Source organism: Octodon degus, unplaced genomic scaffold (genome assembly GCF_000260255.1).
Source record: "Octodon degus isolate 3935 unplaced genomic scaffold, OctDeg1.0 scaffold00022, whole genome shotgun sequence".
NCBI classification, from domain to species: Eukaryota; Metazoa; Chordata; class Mammalia; order Rodentia; family Octodontidae; genus Octodon; species Octodon degus.
In genome coordinates this window covers 9,464,176-9,482,288 of record NW_004524598.1, presented here as the reverse complement: position 1 = coordinate 9,482,288, position 18,113 = coordinate 9,464,176, and the positions used below count along the sequence as shown (strand labels likewise).

Sequence of the window (18,113 nt, the reverse complement as noted above, 5' to 3'; positions counted from 1 at the left end):
GGCCACACACACACACCACACACTCTCTCTCTCTCTCTCTCTCTCTCTCTCTCTCTCTCTCTCTCTAATAAATAAAAAATAAAAAAAAATTAAAAAAAAAAAAGAACCTATGCTCTAAATTGCTGTGATTACTATGAAAGTTACTAAAGTGAATCAGTATTTGTCATGTTGAGGACTGCGAAAAGAAAAATTTTTTTAACATGTTTTTTTTGGCAGTTCTGGGACTGAGTACCCCAATTCATTTTTTATTTTGATACTAGTCTCACTAAATCACTGAGTTGCCTAGGCTGGACTCAAACTTCTGATTCTCCTGTCTCCATCACCCAGAGTGATGAGACTACAGGTGTTTGCCACTATGTCTATTCAACTATGACATTAACTGTGGTCAGTTTCAAAAATGTAATTCTCTAAGGTTTTTTGGTTTGTTTAATTGGTTAGTTTTTTTGTGGAGAGGGGGCGGGGGTTACTTAAAATTGAACTCAGGACCTCAGGCTTAAAGCTATTATCCCCAGCCCCAACACAATTCTCTTTAAACAGGTTTACAGCTAAAGAGCTTGAAGAAAAAGGTGTTAAGTAGTACTATATAACTAAAATTCAACTGACAAGTAAAATAACGTAATATAAAATTAGACTTTTTTAAGGAAAATTATTTTCTCAGTAACAAAAAAGAGGGGACCAGGGAGATAGCTCATAGAATAAGAGGCTGCCTGGCAAGCGCAGGGTCCTAAGTTCAATCCCCGGTACCCACCACCCCCCAAAAAAAAATACAAAGAAGAAAAAAGATTTAATTTTTGTTCATTTATTCTGATGGTGACAATCATCAATACACATCCATTTAATTCAACTTTCATCTTTAATAATTTCCCCACTAAAAAAATAATCTCAAAATCCTCTTCAGGAATAAACTGGCAGATCCCTAAAGGGTCATTAATTCAAACCAAGCGTAGATAAGAAGTAGAAGATAACATCCGATTAAAATTAGATTTAAGTCTACATTTCTTAATGGAAAATACCCACCACTTATATGAGAAAGAAAAAAAGCAGTACTTAATTTATACATAAATATATAATATATGTATGAAAAAATACTTACCCCATCCAAGAGAGTATTTGATAAATGTATATGGAGATCTTTACGAAATGGAAATTCCAGATTTGAAACATGAAACACTGAATTGTCTCTATCGATCATAAAAACTTCATTTGTGCCATCAATTAACATCATATATCTATACATGAAACATTAAAAAGGTAATATTAACAATAAAGAATCAGCAGGGTTGATACAATAGAGGAGCTAGCTGTCCTTCAATTTACTACATTCTTCCTGTAAAAAGGTACACTAGAGACTATCATGCAAATTAAATACCACAAATAACAATTTAATTAAAAACCAGTGTGAGGAAATGTGTTATATGGAGACAATGTGATATCCAAGAGCAACCTCATGAGCTATGTTTTTTTGGTTGTTTTAAAGAGAACAAAAACAGAATTTCAAAACAAGATAATAAGAGAGTAACAGTGATTAAGACATTGGGTGTTATCATCTTTAAATCCGTGGCTCAGAGTACAAGATTTAGGCATTTAATTGTCAAAAAAATATTAGCACAAAACTTTGTTTTCATTAATTGAGAGAAATTAATAGTATAACTATCTTTAGGGGCTGGGGAGATGGCGCAGTGGAATAAGCACTTGCCTGGCAAGCACAAGGGCCTGAGTTCAATCCCCGAGTCCATCAAAAAAAAACCAAAAAAAACTATCTGTAAAGGACCATCTAGAGGACTCTCCTTGCAAGAAGAACAATTATCTCCATTATGGCTAACCTGGCCCTACATCCCCACTATGTACAGAACTGACCAGAACTTTTCCTTATCCCCCCAACTGGCTTTAAGCAATGCAAATAGGCCCAGCCGAAGTGCTAATATAGTCTTTGAAGCAAAGTGACAAAGCAGTGTTATCCCACCACACTTAGCTCCCAAAAAAACATGTGAGCCAGATGGGATGGACAATGGCTGAAGCTGACTTCCTAGGGTATAAAGAATTACAGATTGGAGCTGAAGCATGGACCCTGAAACATCACATACTACCTCAACTGTGACATGCAAATCACTCTTTCTCTGCATATTGCAGAGGTGATTCAGGCCTCCTATGTAGCGCAGCTCACAGCACTCATGGACTTCCAGCCATTCTGTCACTCATCCTCAAGCCACTCCCTTCTTCACAAATTAATAAAACCTGGGTTTGGCCATGGGTGGAGGCCTTTGTTTCAGTTAGCCATTATCGTATCTGTACTTAGGACCCCTCGACCCCCCATAACTACCAATATGCCTTAGTGCCTTCATTCTCACTGTGGGTTGCACTGGCAGTGGTAGATTGGAATTAACTCGCTAGAAATCTGTAACTTTTCCATGGGATTACAAATATGAACTTCCTGGACTGCGATAAGACCAGGAAGGGCTTGCTATAACTATCTTAACTATCTTGTGGATGGATGGGGGGAGGGGTATGTGTAATTTTTTTTTTGGGGGGGGGTCTTTTTGTTTTTGCTTTTCCCTTTATGGCTTTCTTCTCTTTCTTCTCTTCTCCTTTCCCCCCTCCCAGTTTTTCTATCCTTCTGAACAGTTTCTTCCCATTTCACAATATCTATTGTACATTTTGGATTTTATTTACTCTTTCAGCTGCTCACAATTGGGAGACAATACGATGTTATACATGTGAGTCTGGAGGGATCTTAAAGGGAATGTCTTTCTAATTTTTATTAGACCTTAAACATCAGAAGTTTACAAAGTTTATAAAACACTCATATACACACTTATAATTGCATTTTAGGGTTCAATAGTTATATGAACTATATACTATTTTTTCTACTGCAAAATGAAAAAAGCAGGGATCTGCAAACAGCCAGATCTCAAACTATCCAAAAATGCTCCTTATACCATACCAGTACCAGTTAGCTAAACTAATTCCTCTCTGAATCATTATTATGAAATAGCAATATATAATTTCAGGAACCATTTTTCTTCTCATTCATGACTGTAAAATTAAAATATTCTTAAACACAAGCCACAAGAACTTTTATTAGTCTTTACATTCTAAAATCTAATCGGTATTATAGTATATAACCCAATCAGTATATGGGTGGAAATTTAGACACTTAACAACCTATCATTCTTCAATAGTCAAGTTACCATCTCTGATTTCCATCAATCATATCAAGTGTGGAGTTCTACTTTACACTATATAAAAAATAAAGTCTACATAGGCTAAAGTTCAGGAAATTACTGAGAGTCTAGATTACCAAATAAATAACAGCCAGATTCGAGGCTGAAATAAAGACCATACTTAGGTACCAAACTCTTCAGAGAACAATGAGGAAAACTGATGGTAAGAATAAGGATAAAGTCAAAAAAGTCATCCAGTGTTCAATGAGAAAAAGTAGGACAACCTAGGTGTACCCCTGAAAATGGAGAACACTGATCAGATACCCCTACCCACAAGAGGTAAGAGATATGTCAGAAAAAAGCAGCAACAACTAGAAAAATGAAGCTGAAGCAAATGACGATCAGGTGGCACAAGAAACATTAAATGAAGAGATGAAAGCTAATACAGAATTTGGAGGACAATCTGTCGTAAGTTCTCTAAAAGAGCAAGGTATATGTGCTTGGTATAGGTGAGGACAAATGACTAAGGTAAAAGAAATGTGCAAACAAAGGGGGAAATAGCAATAAGGAAGCCTAAAGGGCTGACATTTGGGGGCTACCATGCTAGTGTTTGCTATCCCTAAAATAACTACCTCCCACAACCCCATGAGGTCTCAGACAGGGAATGGTTTGCTTAGGCCCTTGCTATATATTGTAACAGCAGTACTTCTGGTACTGTGGAGACTGTGGTCTCACTAAAATCAGCCCCCGTTTAGATTGAATGTGCATCTGAGAAATGCCAAGCCAGCAGCAGGCTCAATACCAACAGGAATACTCAGTTCTCAGGACTTTGCTTATATTCTCTATCAAAGTACCAATTCCTAGTGGGTAGCACATATTTAGGTTCCTTAAAAGAAGCAATATCCTGAGAATAGTTTTCAAAAGGAATTTAAGTCAACATAAAGAAAAGTCAAATAAAAAGCATTTATACTATCATCTATAAAAATATTAAAGCTACACAATTCATGTTGCTTAAGGACCAAGATCAGTATTTTGATCAATAGTCAATAAAAAGATATTCATAGAAAACAAGTTAGGGAAGCACTATATCTTTTTCTTAGAAAGCCAAGATACTAGGACACTTAAAATCACAATAAAACATATTAGTAAGTCGGTTTGTATTACTAAATCCATTATCTCCTAAACTTAATCTATTAATTTAATACAATTAATATAATTTAACCTAATAAGTATTAATGGGAAAAGATGAAAATGCTTCTAAAAACTTAAAATTTTAAAAAGAAAAAGAAATGGTTTGCCTCTTCTAAATGTATAATAAAATTATTTTTCTTTAACCCAGATGTTCAGAATTAAATTTCATGTTAAAACAGAATAAATATTAAATCTCAGAGGCCTGGTACTCTTACTTGAGATAGAGACAGATGTAAGTGTAAATACGCTGTGTTATGGTTTGTGTCTAGTTGTCCCCCCAAAGCCTCATGCAGTCATGGAGCAGGGACTTCTAGAGTTTGAGATTAATTCCTGATCAAGGCTGGGATTAAGGGTCTTAGTACTGCTGAGATTATGGGTGTGAGTACTACACCCAGCCTTGGGTATACAGCCTGAATGCAACTCAAGGGAGACAGAGACTTGCTCTCTGTAGCTATTACTGCTATTACTCCTCTCTTTTGCTCTAGCTGTTTTGCTGCCTTCCACCACATGAACTGCTGCCCTCTGCCACATGCCACTCTTCTTGGAGCCAGTTGTGTATGGACTGAAACGTCCAGTAACTATGAGCTAAATAAACCTTTCCTTCCTTCATTTTGAGTATCTGGTATTTGTCCCAGCAATAAGAGTAACCATGACACCCTGCTATCAGACTTTCCTTTTTATTTCATCAGTTCAAAAGAAATACTATCTATGTACACATGAATATCAACAGATTTTTAAAGACTAAGGATGAAAGGCTTTAGAGAAGAGAATTTTTTACAAAAGATTGCTCTTTGGAAACACAGCTTACATCTGCAAAATAGCAGAGAAATTATTGAGCAGTTGGTGTTTAAGTGATTCTCACGCACATATAAATTTTCAGGCTTTGGAACAAGTTGCTAGGCTATAATTTTTTTGGCTTGAATTCTAATTCCAAATTTCCTTTTGTGATACTTACAAAATGGAATGAGCTATTTCGTGTTAGAGAAAAAGGACTCCAAAGTCTTTGAAAGTAACCAGATTATTTTAAAAGAAGCAACCATCTCATGTACCACCAGAGACGCAACTGTGTTTATACTTTCACAGAATGCAAATCACTAGTGCAATATAATTTCTTATTAAGTAGAAAATTATCTCAATTGCAAGTTTAATGTTCAGATTTATAGGTATTTATTCTATAAGTATTCTCATTAAAAGATAAATTTAATTAACTCAATAAAAAATTCACAGAATTAGAAAACACTGATTCATTTGTATTAAGTGCATATATCAAAGCTACACGGATTACAGAAAAGCCAAACTGATAAACTACTTTATAAATTTAGGTTTTCCAGCCTGACTAGAAACAAATCTTTCAATCTCTGGCACCGAGCTATGAGATATATATAATCAAGTAAAACACTAAAATATATACTAATAAAATTTAGGAACTACATCATAATAATTATACACACACACACACACACACACACACACACACAGAGGATCTCACTGCACAATTCAGACTCATAGTGAGCTTCCTGTTCAGCCTCCCCAGTGCTTGGATAATAGGCGTGCACCACCACATCTGGTTTTGGGGCTGGCACAGTGCACCCAGGGTTTTGAAGCTGGCACAGCATGTGATACCAAGGATTCAACTTAGGACCTTGCTCTTGCCAGGCAGGTGCTTATGCCACTGAGCTATCTCCCTAGATCTAAGGAGGAAAATTGATAGAAAATAATTACTTGTAGCTAGGGTGAGCCCAGACTAGATTACTTCATGAGATCATGTTTCACAATGAAATTTTTAAAAAGGATAGGAGTCTGACCCTGGCATGCATATGGACCTGAGTTTAAAAGCTCTAGCCCTGAAAATAAGTAATTACACAAAGTGTATCCCAATATCCCTTTCAAAATAAAACACTGATAATAACACCATAAAATCTAGTTCACATTCCTACCATTAACTTCAAAGTAAAATTGGCTTTGCTTTCCTTTTTATTTTAAAGAGAATAAAAATGATACAGAATTTCACAAGATGATAGGAAATTAACAATCATTATTATATTACATGTTGTTACCATCAAATATTTGTTCAAATTAGGAGATACAGGCATGCAAAATTGATCAAAAATATAAGCACTAATTGTTCCTTTCAATGAACTAATAGAAATTAATACAATTATCTTAGCTATGTGTGTGTACACACGCGCATATTTTTTCTCCTTCCTTCAATTCTCCTTTCCCATCCCAGTTGTTCTTTCCTTTTGAGCAATTTCTTTTCTCTTTTTTTTTTTTTGCGGAACCAGAGATTGAACTCAGGCCCTTGCACTTGCCAGGGAAGCTCTTATTCTACTGAGACAACTCCCTATTGAGCAATTTCTTATCTGATGATTTAATCTCATCACCAATTCAGACCCAACTCTGATCAATCACACCTCTAAAATTGTATCTCATGCTCTGAAAGCAGAGACCTTATCTATTTTCTTCTTTCCTACAGACCATATGCCTTGCACAGTCTATCTGAATACACGGAAGATAATCAATAAATAAATACTTGCTAAGTAAGCCTGTATGTATAAGGAAGTTTATCACAACATTTCGTAACAGTGAAAAACTGCATCCTTAAAGTGGAAACAGGAAGTCTCTTCTCCCACCTCCCCTCTAGAGACCCAAAATTAAAAAACCCAACAGGAAGGACAGGGCCAAGGGAGCAGGGAACTATAATTTGTGGGCTCCGCCGATATTCAGATATAAAAGAATGGCCTGGTACTCAGAAACAGGTCAGTAAATGCAGACCACCAGCTTGCCAAACCCCGACAAGGTCAGGTCCATCTGAAGGCAGGGGAAACTACAAGGCCTCTGTGCCAGAACATGAGTAATGACGGTGGATAAGACAACAGTGATCCTGGGGACAACCCACTTAAGCCCCCCTTCTGTCCTTCTCTCACACAGGAGCTTTTCTGTCCCCCAATAAATACATTCTGCTCCAAAAAAAAAAAAAAGAGACACAGGCAGGCAGGCAGGCAGGCAGACAGAGACAGACACTGCAGTGATAAATGATAGGTCAGGATCAAATTTCCCAGGCACCATGCCCCCCAACTCTCCCCCCCCTTGGCCCCACGCAGAGCCATAAATGTTAGGTATGAACCCATGCAATCGATCTGACCAGGCATTCTGACACAAGTAGAAGATTTATTGGGGGCAACAAGCGGGCTGGCTGTGTAGCGGACCAAGACAGCAGAGAACAAGGTAAAACACAGGGCTTTAAGAGGTTGGGGGTGGGGGTGTTTGTGGGCTGGAACAGCTGAGGGAGAGCTAATCTTGGCAGGGCTATCTGGTCTGTGGGGGACTTTCAATGTTAACAAAGGAGAGTTTCTGTGGTTGCTTGCCCAGGTCAAAGTCAGGCAGACTTGTTCTGTGGTTTTGGGCTTGGCTCCACGTGGGGCCAAAGGGAAGAGAGTTTAGAAGCATTGTGCCTGGGAAACTTTTGAGTCCTGACCTACCAATAATGACAGGTTATAGATAAGTGGATAAGTTAAATATATTTGAGGGACAGACTACAGAACAATAGTATTTGCCTTGGGGGCCGGGGAGATGGCTCAGTGGAATAAGCGCTTCCCTGGCAAGCGCAAGGGCCTGAGTTCAATCCCCGGTTCCAAAAATAAGTAAATAAATAAATAAATAAAGTCATGTCTGTAATAGTATTTGCCGGACATGGGTCCAAGAGAATAACAGATGTCAAGGATGACTTGTAAGTTCTAGCTTGAGAAACTGAGCACATTCATTCACTAATGCATTGGACATTTAAAGAAGAAAGAAAAATTGTCCTATTTTGTGTAGGAAAAAAACAATACTACGTGTTCAGTTTTTTACAATAGAAATCAAAAGCCCAAATCTCTCTCCCTCTCTCCAATAGGTTGGAAATAGCCTCAGGATTTCCTTTTCTAATACCATTAAGTAAATGACAGAAGAAAAGGAATAACTGAAGAATTGTGTGTAGCAACCACTGAGACACTGTTGGCAAGTGCCAACTGTGACCTCCTACTGAATCCACTCCTGGGCCTGTATCTCAGCTGTGGCCCTCACTGCTGGATACCCTCAAGCCCTATCCATTTTCCAAGCCTGGCACTCCAGAAAGCCTCCAAATATTTTTCTTTGCATACATTAGTTAAAGTTGATTGTTAATGTTTACAATCAAAAATACTAATGGGTGTAATTCTGGCTTTTTGTTGTTGTTGATCACTATACACAGCTAAGTTCAAGTGAGTTAAACTTGCCTATGACGTAAACCCCATTTTGTTCCCAACACATCTTCAACACCAAGGGTTACATAAATAATACTAGCTATTTCTATATTTTAACTTCCTACCAAAAGGCATGACATCTACTTTTCACCCTTCAATAGACAACTGTATAATGCCAGACCCAGAGTTAACTTTCCCTGTTTCTCTCACAAGAATCTACTGTCAAACGTCTGTAGTTTCTCCACTGGCTACGTTTCTTCTCACTTCTGTTCCCAAAAGTACTTCATACAAGTCCCCAAAAGCTAACTCCTGGGACTGTAGAAGTATACACAAATAAATTCTAGTAACAAGACTTCTCACAAAGAAAATTTAGAGTTACAGGGTCGCTTTCCAAGATATCATTTATAAGCCTTCCTGATATAAGCAGTTGATGAGCTCTGCCCCATTAATCTCTCTCAATACTTGTTCTAAAAATAACTAACTTCCAAACCTGGGCTTTTGTCCTCCCCCATGGAACTTATGAAACTTTGCCTGTTATCTCTTACTACCTGGCTAATATTAAATTTTATCTCTGATCACTACTTTTGCATAATGACCCCATATTCATTTAAACCATTTTTTTTCCTGTTTCTCTGTATTCTTTAGAGCAAAGAAGAAATGAGTATTTTATGTTAAGTGCATTTTACCACAATGTAATAAGAAAAAGAAAGACTTCTTCTTTATCTCCTTTACTTAGTTTCATTCAATAATCTTAATTCTGATCAAACCTAATGAAATACCTGTATCACGCAAAATTCAAAGTAGTAAGTTTTTATTCCAACTCAACAAAATAATAGTCACCTCGAAAAACTTCATTTGGTCCCTAGAGAATCATTTTGTTTTTTTGAGACAAAATCTTACAGTATAGTTAAAATTGGCCTTGAACTCACTAAGTAGCCCAGACAGGTCTTGAGCTCACATCAATCCTCCTGACTCAGTTTCCCATGGCTGAGATCACAGGTGTGAGACACCCAGGTGCCCCAAGAATTTTTGAACTACTCAAAACAGTTTTCATGAACATCCTATGTTGTAAATATAGCTAGATATCATTTACTTAATTACTAGTGTTCTACTAGTACATTTTATCATTTTCCTAGTAGATATACATAGTAAAATTAACTTTCTTAGGGACTAAGTAAAACCTACAGGCTAAACTGGGAACGTAACCACCATTTATTCTAAAATTCCATGGAAATACAGCTCAAAGTGAAAGAATCTCAAAAAAAATTCAGGTAGTTTAAAACATTGTCATTTGCATCACTTCCACAAACTAACCAAGATTTAATGATGAAATAATATATTCCTATAGCTGAGTTCTGATTTCAAACTAATGGCTGTCATTTGTTTACCTGACACAGTTAACATTTCAACTCCTTTAAAAAAAAAAAAAAAAAAAAAAGGAAAAAATAAAAATAAAAAAAAAGGATATTAAGAGAAAGAACAACTGTACTTTAAATTCTTAGAAATACAAAAAATTCATGTTCTGATCCTATTTTCCATTAACAAGTGAAAGAACATGTACAGGCAGTAACACCACCACCTAAGCAGTTTTAGTTCATCGTTACTGTTAACAATCACTGAAACAAAAATATAATTTTGGCAGTCTATCATCAAAAATCATCAAAACTGTCACTCAGCAGCAGAAGTGCTTCCAATCCTACAGGTATTTTGCTTCTGATGCACTGGTTCTAGGCACAGCAGGCTTCTTCAAAAGGATCAGTTCTTCCTTCATCCTCACACCACATCAATCTAAAGTCATGAGTCAGACCCTATTAAAGTTCTATGGCCTCCCATTCACTTTTAAGCCCACAGCTCCTCTGTGTTGTAATCACGTACATACATCATAAACAGTAAATAACATTATTTAATGTTAAACTGCAAAGCCCTTTCATTATCCCATAAATTTAAGTGTTGAATCTTGTCTAACTAGTCCTTTATCTTGGACTGTTAATTACATAATGAATAGCCCAGCACCATGTCAATGAAGATGTTGATATTTAAATGTCTTCTAGGTAAGTGCAGACATCTCTATATGTTGTATTTTATACGACAAATTTTCTATAGTATTCTGTTCATGAAGTTTTATTTAAGCTTAATAAACAGTACTTGATAAATGTTATCCATAAAAAAATTATCAGTTAAAAGACTATTAACTTTTATTTCAAATTTAATTAATTCATCAGAAAACCTCCTTGATGACCAGGAGGTACCTACCATAAAGACTTCAAATCCTCCAAGTCTTTTCACACCATTAGGTATGATTATCTATATTAACAGAATAACTGTTTTCGAGGTCACAACTATTTCTATTTAAAAGAAAACCCCTTCAAAACTGGGTGTGGCAGCAAATGCCTAAAATCCAAGCACTCAGGAGGCTGAAGCAGAGAAATCACCATGAGTTCAAGGCTACTTTGAGCTACACAAAGTAGTAGTGACATACAGTCTCAAAAAACGAAAGTGTGGGCTGGTGAGATGGCTCAGTGGTCTAAAGCACCTACTTAGAACAAGCTTAGCAAAGCACAGGGACCGCGGTTCAATCCCCCAGCACCACATGCCAGCCAGCCCCGCCCCCTGGTGGGCTGAGCTGGCCCCCCACACACACACACACCACACACACACACATATAAATAAATAAAATTTTTTTAAAAAGTGGAAGGTCACGAGTTCAATTCCCAGTAAGCACCCAAAAAGAATCAACCAATAAGATTTAAGTCTTATGCAAAGCTTTCCATCAACATAAAAATCAACACTATTAAGAGTTTTGGGGCTGGGGAGATGGCTCAGTGGAATAAGCACTTCCCTGGCAAGCACAAAGGCTTGAGTTCAACCCCAGGTTCTGCTAAAAAAAAAAGAGTTTGATGTAGCAAAGGACCCCAAAGTCAGTTTTTATAATCTCCCCTGCTAGTCCACAGAAGTAATGCCACACAATATAAATAATCAAGAACAGTACTATATATAATAAGATGAAGAATATATTTGTTCCAAACTATCCAACAATTAAGAACCTATTTAATTTGCTTACATGAACTATTAGTAGTAAAGCTGCTATGGCTTGGGGCTTTACGAAGGAAATTATAGTTCCAGAGCTTATAACCTGATTCTAAACTCAACAGCACTGGCAATGAAGACTCCTGAAAATAAGGCAGCATACTAGGAAAAAACCTCATCAAATATCATGAAATGCTTCCACTTCTGAGAAAATGGCAGAGTAAGCAGCAGAGAAAAGCCTCTCTGAGATTTGGTGTCAAGACCCTGAATTATAACAATATAGAGGAAGAGAAGAAAGATGGAAGTGGGTCCCTTGCACCACCTGAAGTAAAAACTGAAGCCTACAGGGAAAGCAAAAAGAAAAACTTGAACGAAGTAAAAGGTGGTAGGCAGCACCTTCTCCCTGAGCCTAGACTCACTGCATGCAAGGGGGACATCTCAAACCTACAGATGCATAGTGATAACTAGCCACCATATAGGTCTCCACAGAACAACAGATATAACAGTGGAAGGAAGCTCTGGATGTGGAGGACTATAGCAGCTGGTGAGCCATGACGGGGTACTGGCATCTGCTGGGTGAGGGCTACTGGATGGGAGCCGTCTTGGAGAGGGGCCAACTGAGCCCCAAACTCAGAACAACTGCTGGCATCATCCAGTGGCCCCAGTTGAGTTAAAGCCCACAGAAGATGCACCAACTGCTGCAGGCTGAACAGAGCTGGTTCCAGCTCACAGCCAGAAGCCAGCCCGAACTTCAGGGAAAATGCAGTGCAGACTCACTGGGATTCACCAGTACCCTGACATAAAGCTACTGCTGGTTTACTGGGATTAATCAACACAAATCTGGACTCTTTCCACACAGTTTGCCAACAACAGCAGAGACACACCTTAAGTGGCCTTTTTTGTTGTTGCTGTTCTCTCACTCTGTTTTTTGGTTGGTTGTTTTAGCTTTGTTTTCTCTTCACTGCTGGTCCCAGTTTTTATAAGTGTAAACATTGTTTCTATGTTTGTTTGGTTTTTTTTAAGCTCTCTTTTTATTTCTTCCTTCTCACTTTCCCTCCTATTTTCTGCACCAGTTTCCCGAGTTTTTGCAAGCTTTTCCTTTGTCCTCTAGCCTTGCTTCTCTCCCTTCTTTTTTTCTGTTTCTGTTAACCGCTCTCGAATTTTCCCCTGAGGGTAAAATTGGCATATTAAGGGCTACTTTACTACATATAATTTTCTGGCTTGCTTTCAATTTTGTTATATAACCACAAATCCAGTTCGAACAGCTAATGGTGGCAAATTAATAATTACCTCGGTTTGTCACTTTCTAGACTGTGTTTGATGCTATTATTACTGTTGACTGCACCACATGAGCCAAAGTGCCACATTTCTTCTAACTTTTCATTTTCCTGGTACACCAGGACTGAGATTGCCTAAGAGTCATTAAAAAATGTCACAGAACAGTGCCAAAGAGCCACAGGCTGGATCAAATAGACAATAACTTTCCATTCCCAAGAAATTGGAGATACAGGATCTTGCCATAAACTCAAAACCCAAACATCTGCTACACCTGGAAAATACATCTAACAGATAATTATTTCCTAAGGGTTCTAAATACGAGCAATAAAGATACTTGCCATGGGTAATTTATTAGCATAAATCCAGGAATCAAACCTAAAAAAGAAGAAAATGAGAAGACACTTAAATAAGATGCAACCCCAGAAGTCCAGCTCACCAAAGGCAAACTCAGGGGCAATGTGGCAGGATAATCTCAAAACCTCTGAAGTGGTAATATTGGAAGTAACAGAGCAAATGAAAGAGGCTGTAGGGCTGGTGAGATGGCTCAGTGGTCTAAAGCACCTACTTAGAACAAGCTTAGCAAAGCACGGGGACCGCGGTTCAATCCCCCAGCACCACATGCCAGCCAGCCCGCCCCCTGGTGGGCTGAACTGGCCACACACAATAAATAAATAAATAAATAAATAAATAAATATTTTTTAAAAAAAGAAAAGAAAAAGAGGCTGTAGGAAAAAAAATCATATCAGAAATAATTACAAAGATAACTACTGAAATGCTGACCACAATGAAACACATGCTTAGTGACAGAGAGAGAGAGAGAGAGAGAGAGAGAGAGAGAGAGAGAGAGAGAGAAAGCAGCAGCAGCACTTTTATGGAAATCATGAATGCTCAACACAGGACAGAAATAGAAAACATAAAACAGATTCAAACGGACTCAAGACATTAAAACTTTCATTGAAAGTATGTGTAGCAGGATGATCCAATGTGTGGACAGAATCTCAGATATAGAAGACAGGGTTGCACTTTAGCAATCGTGAAAAAAAAAAGATTTCTTAAAAATATCAAGGGACCACAAGAAATCAATCCAACAGCTGCTAGATGATGCAAAAAAGAATAACATAACATGAATCAGAGTCAATGAAAAAAGCAGGCAATAGCACAAATAACATTAAAAAAAAAAAAAAAAGCTGTAAGCACTTCCCTGGCAAGAGCAAGGGCCTAAGTTCAATCCCCAGTTCCGCAAAAAAAAAAAAAAACCTGTTCATGGACATCATGGCAAACAACTTCCCTGGCAAGGAAAAAATTTGACATACAGATAAATGAAGCATACAGAACTCCAGTTATCCATGATCACCCCCACCCCCTGCTATCACCACCAAAAAAAAAAAAAAAAAAAAACACCCTACAGTAAGGCATAGAATTGTCAAGATTCCAGAAATTCAACAGAAGAACAGAAATTTAAAAGCTGTTAGACAGGGGCCGGGGAGATGGCTCAGTAGAATAAGCACTTCCCTGGCAAGCGCAAGGGCCTAAGTTCAATCCCCAGTTCCACCAAAAAAAAAAAAAAAAAAAAAAAAGCTGTTAGAGAAAAGATGTAAATCACCTAAAGAGGAAATCCCATCAGAATCACAGCAGACTTCTCAACATAAACCCTCAAGTCAATGAGCACTTGGAGTGATGTATTTCAAGCCCTACAAGGAAACAACCTCCAACATTTTTTTTTTTTTTTTTTTTGGTACGGGGGATTGAATTCAGGATCTTGCACTTACCCGGTAGGCACTTGAGCTGCTGAGTTATCTCCTCAGCCCCAAACCAAACTGATGTACCCTGCAAAACTATCTTTTAAAATTGAAGGAGAAATAAGATACTACCATGACAAACAACACCTGAGGAAATTCATGAACAACAAACCAGCACACCAAAATGTTCTGAAGGACATTGTAGAAAGAGATAACAAGGTTATAACTCCAATGAACCCCAAAAGAATAAGTTCAAGCAAGGTAAACAAATAAACAAACTGGAAAAAAGTGAACCAACAACAGGAAAACAGCATTACAAGGATAAATCAATCTATATTAGTTATAACCAACAGTGTTAATGGTCTCAATTCACCAAACAAAAGAAACAAACTGAGGGAATATATCAAGAAGCAAGATCCAATGATATGCTGAATATAAGAAACATACTTAACCAAAAAGAAATTCAAAGACTGAAAGGCAAAGTAGGAAAATAATATTCCATGGGGCAAGGGCCAGGGAGATAACTCAGTAGAATAAGTGCTTGCCTGGCAAGCACAGGGTCCTGAGTTCAATCCCCAGTACCAAAAAAAAAAAAAAAATTCCATGGGGCAAAGAACCCTTTGCAGACAAGTGACTTTCAAGTCAAGACTAAAGAGGAGAGATAAAGAAGGTCACTATATCCTTGTAAAGGGAACAATTCAAGAAGAAGAGATAATAATCATAAATATATATGCAACAAATCCAGTGCATTCAACTATATAAAACAAATATCAACAAATATGGAAAAACAAATAAGTCCTAACATAATTGTGATGGCAAACCTCAATACATCACAAATAAACAGATCAACTAGATACAAAAAATCAAACATGAAATATAAAAACTGAACCAACCTTTTGAACAAATGGACTTCACAAATGTGCAGTGGAAGTATGGATTCACAGAGGTTATACCTCTAATCTTATTGGATGATTATAGTTGGACCCACATTGTACCCATCTTTTGATTTTGTACTCGCTTGTGATTATGCCCTTTACAAAACTCCTGGAGAAAGTGCCTCAGAGGTAAACTACTTGAGATTTCTCCTGTCCCTCAGAAGCTATTCTGTTCTCTTAATAAACCTTCCCTACTCTTAACTTTCTTTGTCCTTTGGAAATCACTCTTCTGTTTCAGGGGACATGAACTCAGAACATCTGAAATCTAATAGATTGGGAGTTATATTTCTCCTATATCATTATTGAAATTATCATTCCAAGTTTCCCACAAAATATACATCTACTATATACAACAAATAATCACCTCAAGGTCAAAGACTGTTAAGTGCCTGAAAATCTAGTGTGAGATGTTTCAGGCTTTTTGTTGTTTTACTTTGTTTTTGAGACAGGGTTTCATTATGTAACTCAAACTGTCCTTGAACTCACCACATAGCCCATGCTGGTCTCAAACTCAGAGTGATCATCCTACCTCAGCCTCCCTAGGGCTGAAATTAGAGTTGTGAGCCATCATGCCCAACATCAACTTTAATTGAGAAGATTCACAGTTGATATAACTTGAATAAATAAATGTACTATATGTTCATTTGCCAACACTAATATTAAAGATTATTTTTTAAATAAACTTTGCCATAATTCTTTATGCCTATTTCTTAAAATATATTCTAATTTTTAAATGTTTTTTCATCAAATTCTGTAGGGACTTAAAGTTCAACATATCAATACTTGATGAAAAATACCTGTTCCATGTTATGCCTAAGATGTTTGATATTCAGACAGATAGTGAGGTTAAGCTTAACAGCCTAGGTTGTAAGGTAGTAACACTAAGCTTGTCTTCTGGAGGGTTAACAACCTAAGTCTGCAGATCAAAATTAGAGAAAAAGGAGGGCCGCAAGGAAAGCCAACATTTTGACCCTAGCCTTCCAAGGTCAATTAAGACTCAGGACATTTGAGAACTTGTACTGTAACATCATGTAACTCGGTAGTATTCCAAATTTTCTGATCAAGGAGATTATGGGGCCAAAGAGGAAAGTGATCAATGATGTAGAGTGTGCCTAAGCAGAGTCACATGGAGAGAAAACATTCTCTCAGCCTTTCACAGAGAACACATTGGCCAAGCAATGGCCGTGATTCATCCACCTGGCTGACACTGACAAAAGTTCTACAATCTGAGGTATCTCAGGATAAATTGTGAGGGGATTTCACTGACCTTCTCAGACCCAAAAGCTACAACTCCTGGTGCATAAGTCCTGCTTTACCTTGCTCTTAACCATCCAGCAGAAAAGTATAAAAACGAAGTACAAAAAGTAAAGCCATGCTGTTAATGTTGAGCTGTAGGGGACTCAGGTCAACAATTTCTGACATTGCCAGTGAAGTGGAAGACCCAATACTACTATGGGCTACTGGACTCTTTTAGAATATTTTGCTGAGTTAACACACCTATAATATTCAAATAACGGAACTTAACAAAAAAGGAGATACAGATGAATGTCTATTTTGTATCTAAGTATTCAAAATGGTTAGGATAGATATATAGTTACATTCTTTTAGTGAATAGAGGATTTGTTCTGATAGTGTTTGTAAATAGGATATCATGTCCACATCTTGTACAGCAATTAACCACTAGGAAGAATTACGCAATGTGTTAATTATTGAAACTGTCCTACCAATTTGGTTTGAAACTGTCTCATTGCTATTTGTTTCCCAATAAAATTATGGAAAAAATAAAATAAAATAAACTTTGCCACTGCTTTTTGCTCATTTCATTCAATTTTGTTTGAGAAGAACCTAGAATCTAACTCCAGGAGAAGTGAACAACCCAGAACCCAGTAATGTTTATTTGGCAAGCCACTTTTAAAATGACATACCCAATAACTGTGGGGTGCAGAGTTTCAAGGGCTGTTTTGGTTTTTCAAACCAGTTTTACTAGGTAGTCCAGGTCACCTTTGAACTTCTTATGTAGCTCAGGCTGGCCTTGAACTCACTGTTCTCCTGCCTTAGACTCACCAGTAGTGGGATTACAGGCATCCACCACTATGCCCAGATGAGTTTTATAAAATGAAGAGTTCTAGCCAGGCATGGTAGCACACAACTGTAATCTCAGCACTTGGAGGCTGTCTCAGATACTCTTCTCTCATTGCAGGGACAAATACCTGATACCCAGAATGAAGGGAAAAAAAAGGTTTATTTAGTTCACAGTCAGGGGAGGTTTCAGACCATACTCAGCTGGCTCCAAGGCAGAGTAGCACATGGCAGAGGGCAGGCAGAGCAAGAGAGCAGCAGCAGCTCAGGCAGCTAGCTAGCCCCTCTCCCCTCCTTACACTGTAATGCAGATCACCGACCCCAGGGCCAGGGTGCAGCACTCATACCTGCAATCCCAGCACTGGATCAGGAATCAATCACAGGGGCTGGTGAGATGGCTCAGTGGTCTAAAGCACCTACTTAGAACAAGCTTAGCAAAGCACAGGGACCGCGGTTCAATCCCCCAGCACCACATGCCGG

At 37.7% G+C, this 18,113-nt stretch overlaps 1 protein-coding gene across 2 annotated transcripts in view; it reads right to left on the bottom strand.

Annotated features, from left to right (window-relative positions):
* The window catches only part of Rngtt (RNA guanylyltransferase and 5'-phosphatase), a 331,478-nt gene that overhangs the window by 227,135 nt on the left and 86,230 nt on the right, over window positions 1–18,113 (bottom strand). For both annotated transcript variants that reach the window (XM_004628220.3, XM_023711882.1), the window contains one exon: window positions 1,094–1,229. In XM_004628220.3, coding sequence (XP_004628277.1) covers window positions 1,094–1,229 — 136 coding nt within the window. The remainder of the gene's footprint in view (window positions 1–1,093; window positions 1,230–18,113) is intronic.